Genomic DNA, 20,297 nt, shown 5'->3' with positions numbered 1-20,297 from the left:
GGACAACCACATACTTCGACCACTATGCCTTCTTATACAAACCCTTCGACCACAGATAAGGTGGAGACAGACAATTGTTTCAAGTTGAATGAGGAATAAAGCTTTGAACTCTTTACAAAATGAGCTTGAAGATCAAATGAGAGCAAAGAAAGGAGAGGAAAAGCAAGGTTGGAGAGACAGAGAGAGAGAGAGAGAGAGTTTTGATGAGAAAAGGGGGCATGTGGGGTGAGTTCTAGTCTCTATTTAGCATGAGGAATCAATATCCCTTAGTATTTTGTAAACACTCATTTAATTTTATGCTTGATCCATCAAAGACCCATGTATTACCTATCGACATATAGGAGGTGGCAACCCATGCACTTTTAATTTTTTAAAGCTTAAAACGTCTTGTTTCTTTGAAATATCATTTGTTTTAAGGATCTCAATTATTTGGTTGTGAATTGATGTCAATGCTATTTTTGGCCATCATAATGTGACTCTTGAAAGCAATTATGGACCATTGGAAAAAGCTTGTCAATTTGTGCCACATGGTGATCTAACATTTGAAAATTGTCGTTCCTTCATATTTTTTTAATGAGGCCGTGGGCCATTGTGTAAGAAAGTTGACGTTTTTTTTTCTATTTATATAAAGGGGCATTCCATAGTGTGTCATCATACTCTTTATCACCCTCTTATGTAAGCCATTGTAACTTTTCACCTTATTTTGTGCTTTCTTTCTTGTAAATGCTAATATGAGAATTCTTATTATTAGTAGCCAAAGGAAATATTTTCCTGAACATAATGATTTTTTTTTTGTAACAAATGCCTGCTATGATTAAGGGGCGATTTAGTATGAATGCTTGTTGAGCACATGAAAGCTAGAACATAGCCATGTTTATGTTAATGCAACTAATGTCCCTATTTTAAGTCCTTAAAATTTTAATCAAATGCTAATCAAAGTATAGAGTTACCAAAATGAGAGATTAGTACTATAGATGCATTGGAACGCTTTGGCTAGCATTGCGAAGAGCGTTTATTCTTATTTTGGTAAGGAAAGAACGTATCATGCTTTGGCCAAGCAATGTTCACATGGTATTGCACTCAAAGCTAAAGGAAAAGAACACAAGGTCGATTGCCTCTTCTTTGGAAAATGAAGATACTAGTATAAGTTCTAATCTTTACTTTCAAGGCATAGAAGAGTGAGGAGTTTCAAGCAAAGACAAATTTATTACAAATATTTTTAGTGTTTTCCAACTTTGGGTGGTACATCATGTATTGGTGAATGGGGAAAACTTTCACAACCACAATGTGTTAACATAGCCAAAAACAGAGGAATCGGACATTCCTTGTCATCCATTTGCATAAACAAAAAGTCAGATGTTTTGAATGGATTTTGAAGTCGCAACAAAGTCTACATGCAATTCAAATTATGAAAAAAGTGCTTCCTAGTGACAACCTTAACCTCAACGAGTCAATCATCACCTAGTTGCAATTAAGTGATTTTGTCAAATATCATGGATTGATCTCGATCATCAATACTTACTCTTTCAATACAATGACCCCAATGAAGACATTGTTCACTAACATCACAAGGCCCATGTATTTCCCAATCACAAGGAAATACAAGCTTTAAAAGCTTAGAATAATCTACCACACAGTCGGTTACTCTTTCAAGTTCCTTAAGAGAGACTATTACACACTATTTTCCATCCATGTCATATATTAAAATCAAGGACACTCCCAACTTTGGGGTTTCATGGAAAAAGAACCCGTTACAGATGCATCTCATAATGTAGAAAGGGTCCTCGAAGTTGGTTGCATTTATCAAACAAATCAACATGGTTTTCTAGCATCACATACCAAGCCGTATGTGCAAACATATGGAAACTATTGAGGGCAATACAAAGACAAACCGAACACATTACTATAAATTCATTCCCTTCTATGTATATATATATTCTGAATGTAATGTTAAACCACTCTTCTTATAAAGAGGCAAAGATTGTTCAAGCTCAATTACAAGCTATTTCATTAACCTTGAGATTCTTTAGTGTAAAATGGTTCATAGGAGTATGGTAAATTATTTTTGGTAGCCAATGTATACTGGTTAACAAAAGGTTGCAGGAATACAAGTTATTGTTGAAGACATTCAACTCACATTAATCGACTATTCATAATCTCTTGCTCGAACCACCCAAGCATATCATCAATGTTGGCAGCCAAGAATACATCAACCATCTCATGATGATGACTTTCTTCCTCAAGGTCCTTCTAGGCAAACAAGGAATACAATCTTTCCTTCTTAAATCACTATCATATCTTTGGCCACTTTTGGATACATGAATAATAATTTTCAGGACTTGCATGTATATAGGTATAGCACACACACATGTACACTTATACATAATATAATGAAGTAGCCCTTTACACGTGTCGCAATCTACGACTTGAAGGCTAAAGTCCAAAACAAATAAAAAGCCCCCTTGCACGCGATAAAGAGGGAGAGAGGGGGAGAGAGAGGCCGCCGAAGGCGGCTGGCCATACTAGTATATATATAAGCTGATGATTCCTGCCACTTTCAAAGAAAGAAACCCCAATTTGCTCGAGTTCAAAAATGTTTTCCATAGGCCCTTTTCTAATTTACCACAAAAGTCAAATGCTCACTACCATCTTAACCAAACACTTTTTTCACAAAACCTTACTCTCCATTTTTGCAGTGTGTAATATATTTACGAGCGGTACCCAACAAGTATGAACGTATATACTTTAACATGTACACCTTTCTTTGTTTAGCTACATTTTTCCTTTACCTTTATAAGGTAAAAAAATTGTTTTGAATCTCGGTTTATCTACATTTTTACTCAAAATCATTACAGGTGGCCATTATTGTACAATAAACTACTTCCTACAACTCCAACCTATTTTACATTGAGTACATAAATTATACATAATGTTCTGTATGAATGATGGTTCTCGATACAATCTTCTTCAGATATCAGCTGGCTGTTGATACACTCTTGAATGAAGTTAGCTTAAGAGTCCCAAATGAAGGTTCAAGCCACTCGTTCACTTTCAAGCTATGCAAACGTATTCACGAGTGTCAAAGCCCGTTCCAATTCACGAATCTTGCTCTAGAAAGGACACAAAAAAAGACAAACATCAAGATCAAACTTCCAATGCCTTAGCTTGCGCATGCATGCATGTGCTCACACGTGTGTGTGTGTGTGTGGTGGGGGGGGGGGGAGATCTGTTGCTGTATGTACTACTCATAGTCAAGACTCCCAACCCATATCCATAAACCGATTTTCTCATGGAGAGAGAGAGAGAGAGAGAGAGAGAGAGAGAGAGAGAGAGAGAGGCCGCCATGCTTTCTTGAAATGATGGGCATGCACCGCTACTTTCCTTACAGTGACACGGGGTCAGATTACTTGGCAATAATCTACATTGCCCTGCTTCATCATCTATGTGCCTCCTATAGACCACCGTGAGCTTGGAGTCCTATACATATGTTCTAATTTGTACGGCTCCTTGAGGACAGGCTGACCTGAGCATCCTCAAGGATCCATACTACATAGTATTCAATAATACACATTTGTCTTTGAGAGAGAGAGAGAGAGAGAGAGAGAGAGAGCCCTAGACGCAATGGATTGATTTTCCACTGTGACGAACGGCTCCCCACCTTAAGCAACCACCGTACAGAACTACAATGCTCTACTTGGCCGCCTTCACTAGATATCTGTTCCCCTCTTATGTCACCTGTGTTGCCTGTGACGGTTTCTTTCCTTTCGTTTTGTTTGCTGTTCTTACCAGATATGTTTGTTTGTTTAGCTTGCTTGCTTGTATGTGCCTTATATCTTGTGTGTGATGCTTGTGCTTGTGGATCTGCATGTGCTTGGGGTGAGTGCGTTCTGCATGACTACTTGTGGTTGAGGTGCGTGTCTGTGTGTTTGTTCTTTTTTTTTTCTCATGTTTGATGGGTGGCTTAGGCTCGGAATTAATTTGGTGGGTGTGGGCTAGTGGATGTGTTGGACAGTTTGTGCCTCGCCTTAAGGTGCACCATATACTGTTTCTGCTTGCAGGTTGAAGAATGTCATAGCCTGGTATGGCTAGAGGCTGGCTCTCTCGCTCTCTCTCTCTCTCTCTCTCTCTCTCTCTTTTTCAGAGCACAATTCGGAGCATTGATCTTGAGCAAAGTTCAACATTCACTTCCGCTGCACCTCTTTTTCAGAGCACAATTCGGAGCATTGATCTTGAGCAAAGTTCAACATTCACTTCCGCTGCACCTTAGAGAGAGAGAGAGAGAGAGAGAGAGAGAGAGAGCCCTAGACGCAATGGATTGATTTTCCACTGTGACGAACGGCTCCCCACCTTAAGCAACCACCGTACAGAACTACAATGCTCTACTTGGCCGCCTTCACTAGATATCTGTTCCCCTCTTATGTCACCTCTGTTGCCTATGACGGTTTCTTTCCTTTCGTTTTGTTTGCTGTTCTTACCAGATATGTTTGTTTGTTTAGCTTGCTTGCTTGTATGTGCCTTATATCTTGTGTGTGATGCTTGTGCTTGTGGATCTACATGTGCTTGGGGTGAGTGCGTTCTGCATGACTACTTGTGGTTGAGGTGTGTGTCTGTGTGTTTGCATGTTCTGCCTGCTTATTGTTTGTTTTTTTTTTCTCATGTTTGATGGGTGGTTTAGGCTTGGAATTAATTTGGTGGGTGTGGCCTAGTGGATGTGTTGGACAGTTTGTGCCTCGCCTTAAGGTGCACCAAATACTGTTTCTGCTTGCGGGTTGAAGAATGTCATAGCCTGGTATGGCTAGAGGCTCTCTCTCTCTCTCTCTCTCTCTCTCTCTCTCTCTCTCTCTCTCTCTAAGGTGCAGCGGAAGTGAATGTTGAACTTTGCTCAAGATCAGTGCTCCGAATTGTGCTCAAGGGTTCCTTTTACTTACGAAAGGGCTAGCCTTCCGTTCCATTAGTGAGAGAGTGCAATGATCACAAACAAAGTGGATGACACTGTGAATGAAGGTGCTAAGATTGAGAGAGAGAGAGAGAGAGAGAGAGAGAGAGAGAGAGAGAGAGAGAAGAATACGACACCAGACGGTTCTCAAACCCTCCTCCAAGGGCCCCCCTCTCTATGGCGAGAGAGGTCTATGCTATTGATTGCACAAATCTGGTGCAATGGTCTAGATGCAATTGACTTGCCGACGATGTCGACGACAAGGTCCAAGGACGTGCTGAAATCTGAGAACGCTACGGCTGAAATCTGCAACTGCTGACTCTGCTGAATTCTAACACTCTGTCGGCGAGGGCGGCGATGGCGACGACGCGACGACGATGCCATTAATTAATACCACGCATGGCAAGAGGCACACTTGACCGCGCACCTAGAGGAAGCCGAAGAAGGCGCGTCCCTTTCTTTCAATTGGACCGACTTCCAAGACAAGCTCAAGGCGCGGTTTATGCCACCTCAGTACCTAGCACGGTTGAAAGATGATTGGCATCGTCTCAAGCAAAATGGTATGCCAGTTATGTCTTTCTCTAATCGTGTTTTGCAACTCGGCACCCAATTACGCAAATCGGATGATGAGCGCAAAGAGGCATTCCTTTATGGATTGGACGAGTATATCAAGTTTGATGTCGAAGTACTCCATCCAATCAATCTCAACAAGGCGGTAGCGATTGCTCTCGCACAGGAGAGAAGCACAACAAAGGAAAGCCTAAGGAGAACAAGGCTTCTCACAGTACCTCTCAGACTCCTCAGAACCCACAGAACGGTAAGAACGGTAAGAACAGTAACTCTTCTAGTCAATCTTCCTATAATCCTCACAGAACGGTAAGAACGGTAAGAATGGTAAGAACGGTAACTCTTCTAGCCAATCTTCCTCTAATCCTTCGGAAAGGAACTCTCACAATGAATTTAAGGGTAAAGCTAACACACCTACTAAACCTAAGCTCACCCCCGATGAAAAAGCTACACAAGGAATTGTAGGAGGATACATAACAGCAGGAGAACAAGTCATTTATTCTAAGGAAGGAAGATGTTATCAATGTCACACTAAAGGTCACATAAGATTGTGTTAAGAACGAAACTAAAAAACTCACAAAGGAACCCACATAATTCATATCTTCTATTAATACAATCAGAGAACACACTAATGTGTCCCAAGTTTCTCACGATCATGCCGATGCATCTCTCATGCATTGTTATGGTTATGTGAATGGTCAACGCATTGTGGTCTTCTTTGATTCTGGTAGTATGCATGATGTGATTCGCAACTCTCTCGTGAAGAGCGCACGCCTAGAAGCTTGACCCATTGATCCCATTGCGGCCTTTGGGTTTGTTCTTGGCATGCACTCTTTGTTTACGTATGAATGTCCTGATGTGACTGTGTCCATTCAAAATGTTCGTTTTCATCGAAAGTTTTTGATTTCTCCTCTTTCAAGATACGATGTGATTTTTAGCATTAAGTGGTTTAAAGGTCATATTCCACAAGTTTGTTGAAAAGAAAACACTCTCAGTTTCGCAGCTCAAGGAGCACCTCTCGTGGTTCTTCAATGTGACACTAAGATTCCCTCTATGTCAATAATCTCTCACTCTCTCACTCTCATGTTTTGGATGATGATAAAACACGTAGTCTCATTCTAGAGAAGCATGATTTGTTGCATGACAAAGAACAAGAAAAGACACATGGAATGGAACCCGAAAAAGAACAAGAAAAGGATACTCTCAGTCATTCCTTTTCCAAAGCACAACACATATGTTTTGCATGGTAGAGATGTGATCGTTCACAAGGATGATGGTTTAAATATTGATTTTTCTAGTGAAGCTAACCTCATTGCACATACGATCAATCACGCAGAACCGAGCTTAGCTCTCGAGTCAAGGTCCAAGGAACCCACTCAGGAAGTATTGTGTGTTCGCATGATTAGTCAGCACGCATTGTTCGAGTGTTTCATTCGTGACGGTTTCTTGTATTTTCGTCACCGTCTTTACGTGTTCCCTTTTCCTAGGCATGCTGTATTGTACGATGCACATGATTCACTCACGGATGAGCAAGGATATATGCTGATCTCTCACGAAAAGAAAAGAAGATTGCATTCAAGGAATTTACATTCCATGCCTCTTCCTTGACATGACACAGTCTCAGAAAGAGCACAAGAAAGGTTGTCCATCAAGCATCGGCATTTTCATTGTAATTTGCCACAGTTGATAGATTTAGGCCAAAAAGTCAAGTTTCGATCCCATTTTTTGCGTGTGTTTAATGAATGGTTTGGCACTCGGTCATGTTGTTCATTTGCATTGCATGCACAATCGTTTAGGAAGCATAGAATTTTTCCAGTCACTCTACATGGAATGGGTATGTTCATGATTTGTGTTGAAAGTGGTTTCAGGAATTTTCCTCCTAGGAGATTCTTGAAGAAGGTGGACTTACGTCCATAGATGCTATTTGAGCATAGAAGCCCACACAGATCACTTTGTGTCGCTTTCTGCGCGGCCGAAAGAAGCAAGCATTGCAGACCTTCATGAAGTTCCAGTATCACATGGCCCACGCATTAGAGTGAGCCGGCGAAGCGTTCTTCGCGGGATTCCACGAATTGTTGGCGCACTCCCTCGACGCCATACAGTTCGGTACCAGTACATCGCTTTGAAAAGGGGGGGATGTCACGTGCACATCTAACCCTAGGTGCATGTGGACAAGCTACTTCAGGTCCAGGGTTCAGATCAGCTTAGGAAGTGTTCTAGCACCTTTGTGAGCCTGTGCGCACGTCGTGCATGTCCAGGCACTTAGAGTAGTTGCATATCCTCTCGTTGTACACAGCATGACAGTCAGTACCCATCATGAGATTTTAAAGTGTATCGAACCCATTTTCTCTATTTTATCCATTTTTCACTTATTATTAATAAGTGTGTAACAGACTTGGACACTCCAAGTCAAAAATCAATCGCGACAGCACCAAATAACCACTTCAAAACAATTCACGGATCACAATAGATTTGCACTGGCCCGGTGGAGTTCCGTGCCTAGAGATATTGGCCCCAAAGACTGGGGCCCCTTTCGGTATTTCTTTTTGTATTGATCAATCATCAAAGTACAAGAGAGCGGTTAGGGTTTCACTCTCAGACTCTGCGTCTAGATGCTCTGAGAAGTGAAGCCCTCACCACTTATTTAAAGGTACAAGGGATGCCCAAAAGCAGAGCCCCAAAAGCTTTTAAAATAAAAAGCATCAGTTCTCTCTCTCTCATAGAGAGTCTTTTCTCTTTTTTTATAAAAAAAAGCAAAATTCGCGTCGCTCATCATTTTCCCAAAAAAAAAAAAAATCAGCCTCCGCGGTTTCCGGAAATTAGGGTTTGCAGGAATTTTAGGGTTTCTGTTGTCCGCCACGTCATCACTTTGTGACATACCCCCCTCTTGAAAGCATTGTAATCGACCGCGATTACGCCTGCAAAACCGACAAAAGCCATAAACCGTCTTAGCAGACACTGACTGTTAGTACCTACGTACTAGGAACACACATCTAGCACATGTACAAAATCGACAGTCACATCACACGACATCACTAGACATCACAGGACATCACAGGACATTCAACATTCATTCGGATCTTAGACCATGATTTATCGGCAATGTAGCTAGCAATCACATCTACGTCCAATCGGGACCTCATCGATGTCCGATTGACTAACCCCTATTGCAACCATGTCTATTCGAGATCAATCAGACCAAAATGTTGTAGTCATTTCGGCTATCAGTTCCTGCACTCACAAGAAGTCAAGAATAAATCAGCATCATAATCAGGAATTCCATTTCATAAAGTCATCCAGCAGAATACTGTCAGCTCTCAGTATCCTGAAGCTCAAAGAGATATCAGTGACTTTAGTATCAAAATCGAGGCATCTGTTGACAAAGGAGCGGAGTAACTCCCCTCTTGTGCATCCCACTGCACCAGATCTTCGGCCAAGCTGAGTTTCTGGGTTCCGTTTGGAGTAGACTATGCTAAACCAAAATATCGAGGTAAAGTTTCACAATCCGAGGAGTATCTGCTAGGTCCTCCTCCTCCATCCACTTCACATCAAATGCAGGAAAGTTCTTGAACTTAACCAAGAACCGCCTTCGGACTTTACCTTTCTTCGTATCGTTATGTGCCAAAATCATTTCAAGAACAAGTATCTCCTCGTTTTCTTCCACTTCGGGTTGCTCATCAGGCTCCCCATCATCAGGCACATCACCCTTAACAGGTTTCAAGAGATTCACATGCAATGCATTGTGAATCCTCCAAGTATCTGGCAGTTTCAATCGGAAGGAGACATCATTTATCTTTTCAGTGATCTGGAAAGGTCCGTAGTATCGCATACTAAGCTTTGGAAAAAGCCTCTCCTTTCCCTTTTTCTTTCGTAGGCATCCCTTCTCAAAAAGTAAGAGCACCCAATCATCCTCCTTCAATTTCAAGTCGCGACGATGGCGAACCACTGCCTTTTTCTGTCGTTCTTGAGACTCCTGCAAAGTCTCGCGAACATTGGCAAAAGCCGTATCCAAATCTCGCGAATATTCATCCTCTTCAAATATCTAATCTTTCGTGCTCAAGAAGGATGGAACCTTCGCAGCACTTTCAACAATCTCACATGGCGTCTTCCCCGTCGAAGAGTGTATCGTGTTATTGTAGGCAAATTCCACCAAAGGTAAGTTCTTTTCCCATTGAGTCTTCTGATCCGAGATACAAGACTTCAATAAATCTAAAATCACTGAATTGGCAATCTCAAATTGCCCCAGTCTGCAAGTGGAACGATGACGAGAATTGCAACTACGTGCCAATGTTCTCCCAAATTGCCTTCCAAAACAAACTTATAAATCTGGGGTCTCTGTCGGAGACAATCGTCTCAGACGTGCCATGTAATCGGAAAATCATCGTGATCATTTTGTGTTCTTGGGAGATCAAAAAAAAAATCCATTGCAATACTTTCCCAGGGGTGGATGGGTATGGGTAAAGGCTGTAACAATCCCTGCGCCTTATGCCTGTCAAACTTGACCTTCTGGCATACCAAGCAACTGCGCACAAACTCTTTCACATCCTTTTTGAGTCTCTGCCCAAAGAAGTATTTCTCTACTCCCTTCATGGTGGTAGCAATGCCGCGGTAACCCGTAAAAGGTGGATAGTGACATTCAGTCATAACCTTTTCCCTCAACGGCTGTGTAACGCACAACATAGTCTTTTTCATCAAGTAGCCTTCCCGAAGGGAGTATCCAGCTACTGTCTCCCCATCCCGTATCCGTGTTAAAATATATGCAAAATCTGTATCTGTGGCATACTGATCGACAATATCCTCGAATCTCCTATGATGTATCGCGGAAATAGCCAGAACCAACGGTTTCCGAGACAAAGCATCTACCACCACATTCTTCTGTCCCTGCACATTAACAATCTGGAAGTGGAATTGTGACAAGATGTTCGCCCACCTCATCTGCTTTTCCGAAAGCTGCTTCTGTGACAAGAAGTAGCGCAAACTCTGATGGTCTGTAAAGACACTAAAATCCGCTGCGAGTAGATAATGCCGCCACTGAGTAAGAGCATGGATAACCGCCAAAAGCTCTTTCTCATAGATCTGTGTTGTCATCTCCGGCCTAGAGAACAAACGGCTCTCGTAAGCTATGACATGGCCTTCTTGCATCAAGACCGCACCCAGACTACGACCACAAGCATCACAATATACTTCAAATGACTTCTGCAAGTCGAGCAAAGTCAAAATAGGTCCCGTAGTCAATTTCTCTTTCAATGTCCGAAAGGCAGTCACCTCTGTGGGTCCCCACGAAAAAGGTACTCCTTTCTGTGTCAAGGTATGCAAAGGGGAAGCAACCTCTGCAAACTTTCGTATGAACCGCCTGTAGTACGAACACAATCCCAAGAAGCTTCTAACTTCATGGACATTCCTCAAATCGGGCCAATCACGGATAGTCTCTATCTTGGCCGGGTCCATTTGCACTCCTGCTACTGACACAATGTGTCTCAAAAAGTATATCTCTGGTAGGAAAAATTCACTTTTCTTTGCATTAATCACTAATGTGTGATCTAGTAATGCCTGAAAGACATGAAGCAAATGATCTCTGTGTTCTGCCTCATTCTTGGAGAAAACAATGATGTCGTCAAAGAAAGTGCCAACAAATAGCTTGTATTCTCGAAAAATCCTGTCCATCATCCGGTTAAATGTCGCGGAAGCATTGGTTAAGCCAAAAGGCATCACCAAAAACTCAAATAACCCAAAAGTCGTCCGAAAAGCTGTCTTGTAGACATCTCCTGGCGGTATCCTGATCTGATGATATCCACTCTTCAAGTCAATTCTGCTAAAGCACGAGGATCCCTGTAACTTGTCAAGTATATCATCGATCCTAGGAATCGGAAATCTGTTCTTGATGGTGATTTCGTTGAGAGTGCTATAATCGATGCACATTCTCCAAGATCCGTCTTTCTTCAAAACCAACAACACTGGAGAGCAATACGGTGAAGTACTAGGCTGGACAAGACCCTTTTCCAAGAGGTCTTTCACTGGGTTCATAATCTTTTCATTCTGTACTGATCTCACACGGTAAGGTGGCCGATTCGGTGGCGTGCTTCCAGGTATCAGATCAATGGTTTGATCTTCAGGCCCTCTGAAAAGCAATCGGCATGAGTGTGGAGAAAAATCTTGGCGTTCTTTTGATCAGATCAAAACATATTCAACCTTTATCCATCGTTCAGTTCTCTCCCAAAAGAATGAGTAAGAAACTGAAGTTCATCAAGTACAATCTCTAAGCCTTTCATTTATCAAAGTCGCTTTCTCGGCCCGGTAGTCAACCACGGCGTAGTTCTTGTGGTACCAAGGGATCCCGAGTAGAACGTCACTCGCGTGCCGTGAACACCCTTGTCATTGCAAACAAAGTTTGCCAATGCTCGGTGTAATGGCAACATCCCATACGGGTGCCAGTCGAACTACCTCTGCCTGTGGCGTCAGTCTGTCGGGCGTAATTCCAAATTGAGCCGCCAATTCCAAGTGAAAAGAAGTTGGCCTTGGCTCCTTCAAAAGAGCTTCCTGATCCTTCACTTTGCCCCAAAAGCGGCAAAGTTTGTACTTTCATTCATTAGATTCGGTGCAGGTCCCACGCCATGTGGTACCAGTTCTGCTTTTCTATCTGCCTTTTCTGCCACATTTCTCAGCTGCTCTCGAACTCTCAGGCCTGTCGTCGTCTTTATCATTTTGTTCTTTCTGTGCCTTTTTAGGGCACTTGGTGGAGATATGTCCATGTTCTCCGCATCCAAAGCACTTCCCCTCTCTGATGAAGCGAGCTCTCTCCTCAGGAGTAAACTTGGGTCGTGCATCCTTTTTCTCTGGGTTGCTCTTTTTCTTTCTACTTTCATTCCCAGAAGTCTGTTCGGCTCGTTGTGTCATGGCCTTATCTGTGGGGTCGGTCAAACTACCAGAGTAAATGGCAAAGCCTCGCTTTGCATGACTCATCAACTCCTGAATAGAAGCTGACTTCTGTTTCAAGCAGTGATCTCGGATCTCTATAGGTAGACCCAAGGTAAACCGCTCAATCTGTTCTCTGAACGAGATCTTCTTGAATGAAGAGGCGGATAGAAAAGAGCTCCAGAATCTTTCACAATAAGCATTGATTGTATCTTTCTTGGTCATCCGAAGATGGTTCCAAGCAGCTCGTATATCTCGTTCATATTCTTGCGTTAACCAAGAAGAAATAAAAAGCTTTTTTAAATTTCAGCCATTTAACTGGCGCACTCCTGTTTAAAAGAAGCGTGGACCACCAAGTACGAGCATTCCTCTTGAAGTAAGAGGCAGCTCTCCGAATCTTGGAGTGCTCTGAATAGCGTCCTCCCGCGAAAGCGATGTCAAACTGCTGTATAAAAGAAAAAGCCTTCGAAGCATCTGAGTATCCTGAAAAGTATCAAACTTGATCGAGTGGCCACCTTCCTTAAACTCTCGGACTTTCTTGCTTTTATCTTCGAGAAAGTCATACTGGTTGGCTTTGTAAAAATTCTTCTTGTTCGCATAAAACTTTCCGTCATCGGGATCTGAGTTGTCTGTAGACGAGTCCTCAGTAGAACTGTCAGTCTCTGGGCGAGATGTAGCCTTCTTTGCCTTTGTCTTGCCCTTTCCGAAGCTTTGTTTCTTGCTTCGCTTTTTACCTTTTTTGTCTTCTTCGCTCGAATCCGAGGAGCTAGAAGAACTATCAGAAGAAGAAGAAGAAGAAGAACTGGGTACTCCTTCAAATCGAACACGCTTCTTCTGTTTCTTTGCCTTGTCAAAAGTCGACCGACGACCCAAATATCCTGGGAAGTCAGTGCCTTTCTTCATCTTTTTGCCGTGCTTCTTGTCTTTCTTTTACACGTCGAAAAGCTGAGCAATCCGTGCATCAACCACGTTCTCCAGTTCCTTCTCCATATATTTCTTGGAGGCAGAAGGTTTCTTGAGAGCGGGTTTCGAGAGTGGTGTTGTGGTTCTTTGCCACTCCATCTGTACCTCTTCCAAAGAGGTCTGGTTCATATATTTTGCCATCTTCGTGTCCTTGGCAGAATTGAGCATCATCTTTGTTGCATCGGCAATCAATTGACGACGCTCCATCTCTTGCTGCTCCGCCTGAGTAGGCCTGTGCAGGCCATACTCCGTGCCGGAATCTTCGTTGTGATCCCTGCCCGCATCTCCAGATGCAAAGGGAGTCGACTAATCAAAGCCATAGGTGCCGCGGAAAAAAAATTCGGGGATCGGATTTCCCGTAGAAGAGAAATCGGCCGTGCTCTGATACCACTGTAACAGACTTGGACACTCCAAGTCAAAAATCAATCGCGACAGCACCAAATAACCAATTCAAAACAATTCACAGATCACAATAGATTTGCACTGGCCCGGCGGAGTTCCGTGCCTAGAGATATTGGCCCCAAAGACTGGCACCCCTTTCAGTATTTCTTTTTGTATTAATCAATCATCAAAGTACAAGAGAGCGGTTAGGGTTTCACTCTCAGACTCTGCGTCCAGATGCTCTGAGAAGTGAAGCCCTCACCACTTATTTAAAGGTACAAGAGATACCCAAAAGCAGAGCCCCAAAAGCTTTTAAAATAAAAAAGCATCAGTTCTCTCTCTCTCTTAGAGAGTCTTTTCTCTTTTTTTTATAAAAAAAAGCAAAATTCGTGTCGCTCATCATTTTCCAAAAAAAAATATTCATTTTTTTATTTTTTTTCAACCTCCGCAATTTCCGGAAATTAGGGTTTGCAGGAATTGTAGGGTTTCTGGCAGAAATTAGGGTTTCTGCTGTCCGCCACGTCATCACTTTGTGACAAAGTGACTTTGTTGGGAAACTGGGCAACTTTGCTAAGCTGGTATATATTAAAACCTAGCGCTAGCACTTTCAAGCAGAAGTGACTTTGTTGGGGCAGGGCAACTTTGCTAAGCTAGTATATATTGAAACCTAGCGCTAGCACTTTCTGGCAGAGGAGGCAGCAGATGTTCTAGCAACTTGCAGTGCACCTTCTCAGCAAGACCAACAGGAGACTTAGCGTTTTCAGCCACAAAGACAATCTGGCATTTTTTGGACATCCCAGATCAGCCAGCGTTTTTTGGATCTTCCAAATACCTCTAGCGTTTTGCAGTTTTCCAACGACAGATCAGCCCCTTTGTAACAGACTTGGACACTCCAAGTAGAGAATCTACCGCGACACCACAAGAATTCACTTCCAACAGTTCACAGTTCACAATTGATTCGACATTGGCCCGACGGAGTTCCGTGCCTATAGATGTTGGCCCCAAAGACTGGCGCCCCTTTCGGTATTTCTTTTTGTATTAATTTGCAACTCAAAGTACAAGGGAGTGGTCGGGATTCACTCTCAGACGCTGCGTCCACATGCTCTCAGAAGCGAGAGCCCAAACCTTTATTTTATAGATTTACAAGGGATGCTAAAAGCAGAGCCCAAAAGCTTCAAAATCAAAAGACTATCTCTCCCTCACAAAAACTCTCTCTTGAGAGAATAAAGCAAAGCAAAACAGCTCTCTCTCTCTCAAATTGTGTAGCCAAAAGCATATCCCAAGCTGCTGCAAAAAGTGGACGTCCGTACAGCACACCAAGTGGCTGGATTTCCACATTTTCTGGGGGCTGCCGTACAGCCATGCCATGTCAGCATTTCAACTCCGGATTCGTACAGGGCAGCTACGTCATCATTCCTACCTGCAGCTGGCAGTCCTTGCCAGAGGGTGTGTATGTGTACTAGACAGCCATGTCACTAGTTTGTGACATACTGAAACCGGCCCGTAGGGCGGTAGGCGTTGGCTTTCACCCAAAATTCTTTACTTTAGTCACACACACACACAGAGCACTTTGCAAAGGAGACCTGTAACGAGAATTAACACTTAATCACACACACGGCTCGGAAGCTAGAATGCTCCGAGCAAACGCCGACAACCTGTAGGCCCCAAAATTGGCGCCCCTTTCGGTATTTCTTTATTCTTTAGGAGGGTAAAGTACAAAGAAGAGTCCTGGGAATCCTTTGACTGTATCCCACTAGATACCGCCTGTTTTGGCCAAATTTCGGCAACATAACAGCCCCTAAACTTGCGCGAAACCAATTCCCCTACTAGAACTCGCTTCTACTGGCGTATACCCTTTGATTCCTGCCCAAAAACAGTAAATTCATCACACTGTATTTACTGGTTTTTGCCCTGTTTTCAGCACCAAACAGTCCCCTAACTATCCTCTACCAGTGGGGCACGATTCCCAAAGGTTCTGGCGTCCGTATGGCTGAAAAACAGTAAAATTACAGCGCATACACAGCGCTGATTTTGCACCTGTATGGTGAGGTTATGACCGTCACCAGTGCCTACTTTGGAGTAGTAGCTAGCTACCCCTGTTCCTGCTCAAGGAGGCTCTTGCCTCAGCACAAAAGCATGAACCCACGCAGCTGTACGTCAGTCAAATGAGGAGCCCTCTTGTGGGGCATCACATAACTGCACGTAGGGGGGAGAGAGAGAGCAGTGTGTAGTGTGCAGGGCATCACTCCTAGCACCACACTGTACATGAGAGGGAAAGGAAGCACTCCATAGCTCTTAACCTGTGACCAAAAAACTGAAATGAGGCCTCTCCCAACGTAAAAATCAGCGCCCATTTTTCTGCAAGGGGAAAGTTCATGAAAAATCAACACTTGGCGCATTTACAAGCATTTGCCCGTTTCAGGTTCGCCACTTAAAAATATCCTCACCGGTTGCCCAGTTGCTTCGCGGCAGAGTTGTAAAATGTTCCCCTAGTCATACCGGAGGTAATGACGCGAACACATTTCACGGCCCAAAATAGCTGTTCCCTAAATTTTAGAAGATGCTTCCGTTGGGCTCCCACTGGTCTTCTGACCATCTATCCTCATTGGGACCGCATCCAAAAGTGCAATGTGGCCCAACTGTCGGATACTTTTTGTTGGTAGTCCCACCTTGACTTTACGCCTTAATTGAGTTCACTTCCTAGTATCCACCAACTTGCTAAGTGCGACGGGGGGACCTATATGATCTTTCTCTGAGCCTAGACATCCTCTTACCATACGAATTCTAGTGCCGACCACTACCCATCTGCGGGTGAAACTACCGTTCACATTGGCCATGCAATGTCCGACCGTTTGCTACTTCAAGAAGAGGGTCTCAAAAACAAAACAAAACCCCTTGGAAAGAAACCAACAACTAAAGTTAGCAGTTGCCACGTCCTCGTGACATAGTTAACAGTTGCCACGTCCCCGTGACATACCCCCCTCTTGAAATCGCAAGCGTCCTCGATTGCATACCATAAATACACGCCACTGATGATCTTGTGCTATTAACACTCTTTTATCATCGCATGTATCCGCAAGAAAGGTCATAACATATAGATACAAATGACTTAATGAGGCCTTCATACTTTTGTCATTTCCATCTATTACACTGAATTCATATGTACATTTGATGTACTAGCTCTATCATTACCCCTCCTTTGCTAAGCCACATCGTTGATCTTGTCAAGCACTTGAAAAGGCCCATAGTAACGCATGCTGAGCTTAGGAAACAGCCGTTCCTTGCCCTTCATCTTCTTTAACCTTGCCTTTTCGAATCTTAACAGAACCCAATCACCACGTGATAGTAGCAATTCACGACGGTGACGATCAGCAGCCTTTTTCTGCTTTGTTTGAGTCTTCTCCAAGGCAATTTTAATCTTCTTATACATCTCATCCATGTTCTCAACATATCGATCTGCCTCAAAGATCTTGTCCTTTGTATGCAAAATGGGAGGAACCTTTTTGCCACCTTCAACAATCTCAAAAGGTGCTTTGCCAGTAGTCGGATGCACCGAATTATTGTACGCATACTCAAGCATAGGCAAATACTGTTCCCACTTGCCCTTATTATCTGACACATAGCATTTCAACAGATCTAAGACAGTAGAATTAGCCTCTTCTGACTGTCCATCAGTTTGTGGATGAAACGAAGACGAGAATTTGAGCGTAGTGCCCATGTTCTCAAACAATCCTCTCCAGAACAAACTGGTCAGGCGAGGATCACGATCACTAATAATCGATTGTGGCATACCATGGTAGTTAAACACATTGTACATGAACAAGCGTGCCATCTGATCAGATTTTATCTTCTTCCTGACAGGGATAAAATGGGCCTGCTTGCTGAACCTGCAGATAATGGTCCATATACCATCATTGCCTGTTGGCGTCCTTGGAAGATCAAAGATAAAGTCCATAGCAATGCTTTCCCATGGCTTATCCGGAATCGGCAGTGGTTGTAAAAACCCTGGTGCCTTTTGCCTGTCAAACTTGACCTTTTGGCAAAATATGCATGCTCGCACAAAGGCATCCACATCTCTCCTCAAGGTAGGCCAATAGAAGAATGTCTCTACCGCTTTAACGGTTGCATCAATGCCACGATGCCCTGCATACGGTGGGACATGACTCTCTTCCATGACCTTATGTCGCAGTGGCCTAGTGACACAAAGTCCGCCATGCATCATCATAAAACCATCTCTGAGGAGGTAGTGCTCGTGATGTTGCCCCTCTTGTAACTGTTCAAAGATCCTTGCAAAATCTTCATCAGCAGTATACTGTTCCTTCATGTCATCTAACCGATGATGGATAGGAATTGACACAGCTGAAATTTGTGGCTTTCTTGATAACGCATCAGCCACAACATTCTTCTTGCCTTCCACATGCATAATCTGGAAGTGGAACATGGAAAGAATGTTTGCCCATCGCATATGCTTTTTGGATAACTTTGACTGTGTCGAGAAGTATCGCAAGGTCTGATGATCTGTTTGGACAACAAAATCAGCACCCAAGAGGTAGAGCTTCCAGCTAGAAAGCGCATGAATCATGGCCAAGAGCTCTTTCTCATAGACTTGCATAGTCCTCTCTGGCCCTTGCAAAATTCGGCTTTCATAATCTACTACCCGTCAATCTTGCATTAGCACTGCTCCGATGCTACTGCCACACGCGTCACACTGGACCACAAATGACTTCCTGAGATCTGGCAAAACAATAACTAGATCTGAAGTCAACTTTTCCTTTAAGAGACTAAAATCTGAAATCTCTTTTTGGGTCCATCTGAAAGTGACCTCTTTCTTTTGCAAAGCGTGAAGAGGCGATGCTATCTCTGCAAAATTTCTGATAAACCTTCTATAGTAGGAACACAATCCCAAGAAGCTTCTAACATCGTGCACAGTCTTCAAGTCTGGCCATGTCTTGATAGCTTCGACCTTTGCGGGATCCATTCTAACACCATCCTTTGAGACTATGTGGCCTAGAAAGTGGACCTCTTCGAGGTAGAATTCACTTTTCTTAGAATTGACAAGTAACCTGACTGCGCAGCTCTTCGAACACAATGGTCAAGTGACACCTATGCTCCTCTTCATTCTTCGAATACACTATCATGTCATCGAAGAACGTTCCAACAAACTGTTGATGCGAGCGGAAAATCCAGTCCATCATTCTATTGAACGTGGCAGGAGCATTTGTTAGCCCAAACGGCATCACTAGAAACCCATAAAGAAAAAATGCGTTCTAAATGCAGTCTTCTGCACATCCTCTGGCCTTATACGAATCTGATGGTACCCACTCTTAAGGTCTATCCTGCTGAAAATTGCAGCACCCTCTAAACGATCGAGAATATCATCAATTCGAGGAATAGGAAACCTATTCTTGATGGTATTCTTATTCAACGCACGGTAATCAATACACATGCGCCATGAGCCATCCTTCTTCTGCACTAGGAGCACTGGGGAGCAAAAGGGTGAAGAACTAGGCTGAATCAGCCCCTTCTCTAATAACTCCTCAACCTGGCCCATAATCTTTCTGCTACGCCGCACTAACCCTGTAGGGAGGTCTATTTGGTGGGCTACACCCTGGCACCAAATCTATCCGATGGTCCTCAGGTCTCTCTGGCGGCAATTGCGACGGTAATGAATCAGAAAAACAGTCACTAAACTTTTGCAAAAATGCTGACCTTTCTTTATCTAACACAGATAAATTTGACTGATCACTATCTGAGACATCACGTGCAAAAATCAAGTGCACTGAAAGATGATTCTTTATTACAGAAGTGATAACAGAAGCAGATACAATAGGGACTGACTCTCCTTTAAGCTTTACATCCAAGATGTGAGTTTTGCCCCTATGCTGTACAGTGATGTTTTTGTTGTAGGCATCCAAGACTCCATGCCCTCGGAACATCCATGGGATCCCCAACAAGGTGTCACAACCTTCCAGTGGCATGATGTAAAACTCTTCAGTGTCCACATACGACTGAATATGCAGACGCAGTTTTCCAATGATGGGAGTAACACACTCTGAGTGGCCAAGACATACCAACCCTGCCTCTGCTGTGTACCCCATCTCTTCAGCTCTGATGCCCAGCTTCATAGCTAACTCTGGTGAGATAAAGTTAGCTTTGGCACCTGGATCAAAGAAGATGAGTGCCGTCTGATCCCTAACTTTACCCCATGCCCTGCATAACTCACTGGCATCTGTGTTGGGCCTGTCACCCACCATGTCTGGCACTAAACCTACCGTGGGTTTTGGCTTCTTGCCTTTCTGGTCTTCTTTATCCTCTGAGTCAGCTGGCCTTTTCCTTTGTGGACAATTGATAGAAAAGTGACCACGCTGCTTGCATATAAAGCATTTGTTCTCAACCATTAGGACCTTCTTTTCCTCAAGCGACTTGCGCACAAAAGGCTTCCTTTTCTGTTTCTTTGCCTACGCTCCAGAAGTCCCAGCTGAATCCTTGTCTTTGGTGGCCTTTTCTGACCCCTATGACGCATCAGGAGCCGTTTTCA

At 43.3% G+C, this 20,297-nt stretch overlaps 1 protein-coding gene across 3 annotated transcripts in view; it reads right to left on the bottom strand.

Annotated features, from left to right (window-relative positions):
* Positions 1-2,727: 2,727 nt before the first annotated feature.
* Positions 2,728-20,297, bottom strand: part of LOC147462962 (hsp70-Hsp90 organizing protein-like) — a 61,436-nt gene continuing 43,866 nt past the window's right edge. For all 3 annotated transcript variants that reach the window (XM_086486354.1, XM_086486370.1, XM_086486362.1), the window contains one exon: positions 2,728-3,110. In XM_086486354.1, the coding sequence (XP_086342480.1) occupies positions 3,057-3,110 (54 nt within the window). In that variant the 3' untranslated portion in view covers positions 2,728-3,056. The remainder of the gene's footprint in view (positions 3,111-20,297) is intronic.

Source organism: Adiantum capillus-veneris, chromosome 2 (assembly GCF_014529385.1).
Source record: "Adiantum capillus-veneris isolate H3 chromosome 2, ASM1452938v2, whole genome shotgun sequence".
Classification (NCBI taxonomy): Eukaryota; Viridiplantae; Streptophyta; class Polypodiopsida; order Polypodiales; family Pteridaceae; genus Adiantum; species Adiantum capillus-veneris.
This window is presented reverse-complemented; position numbering and strand designations above follow the sequence as displayed.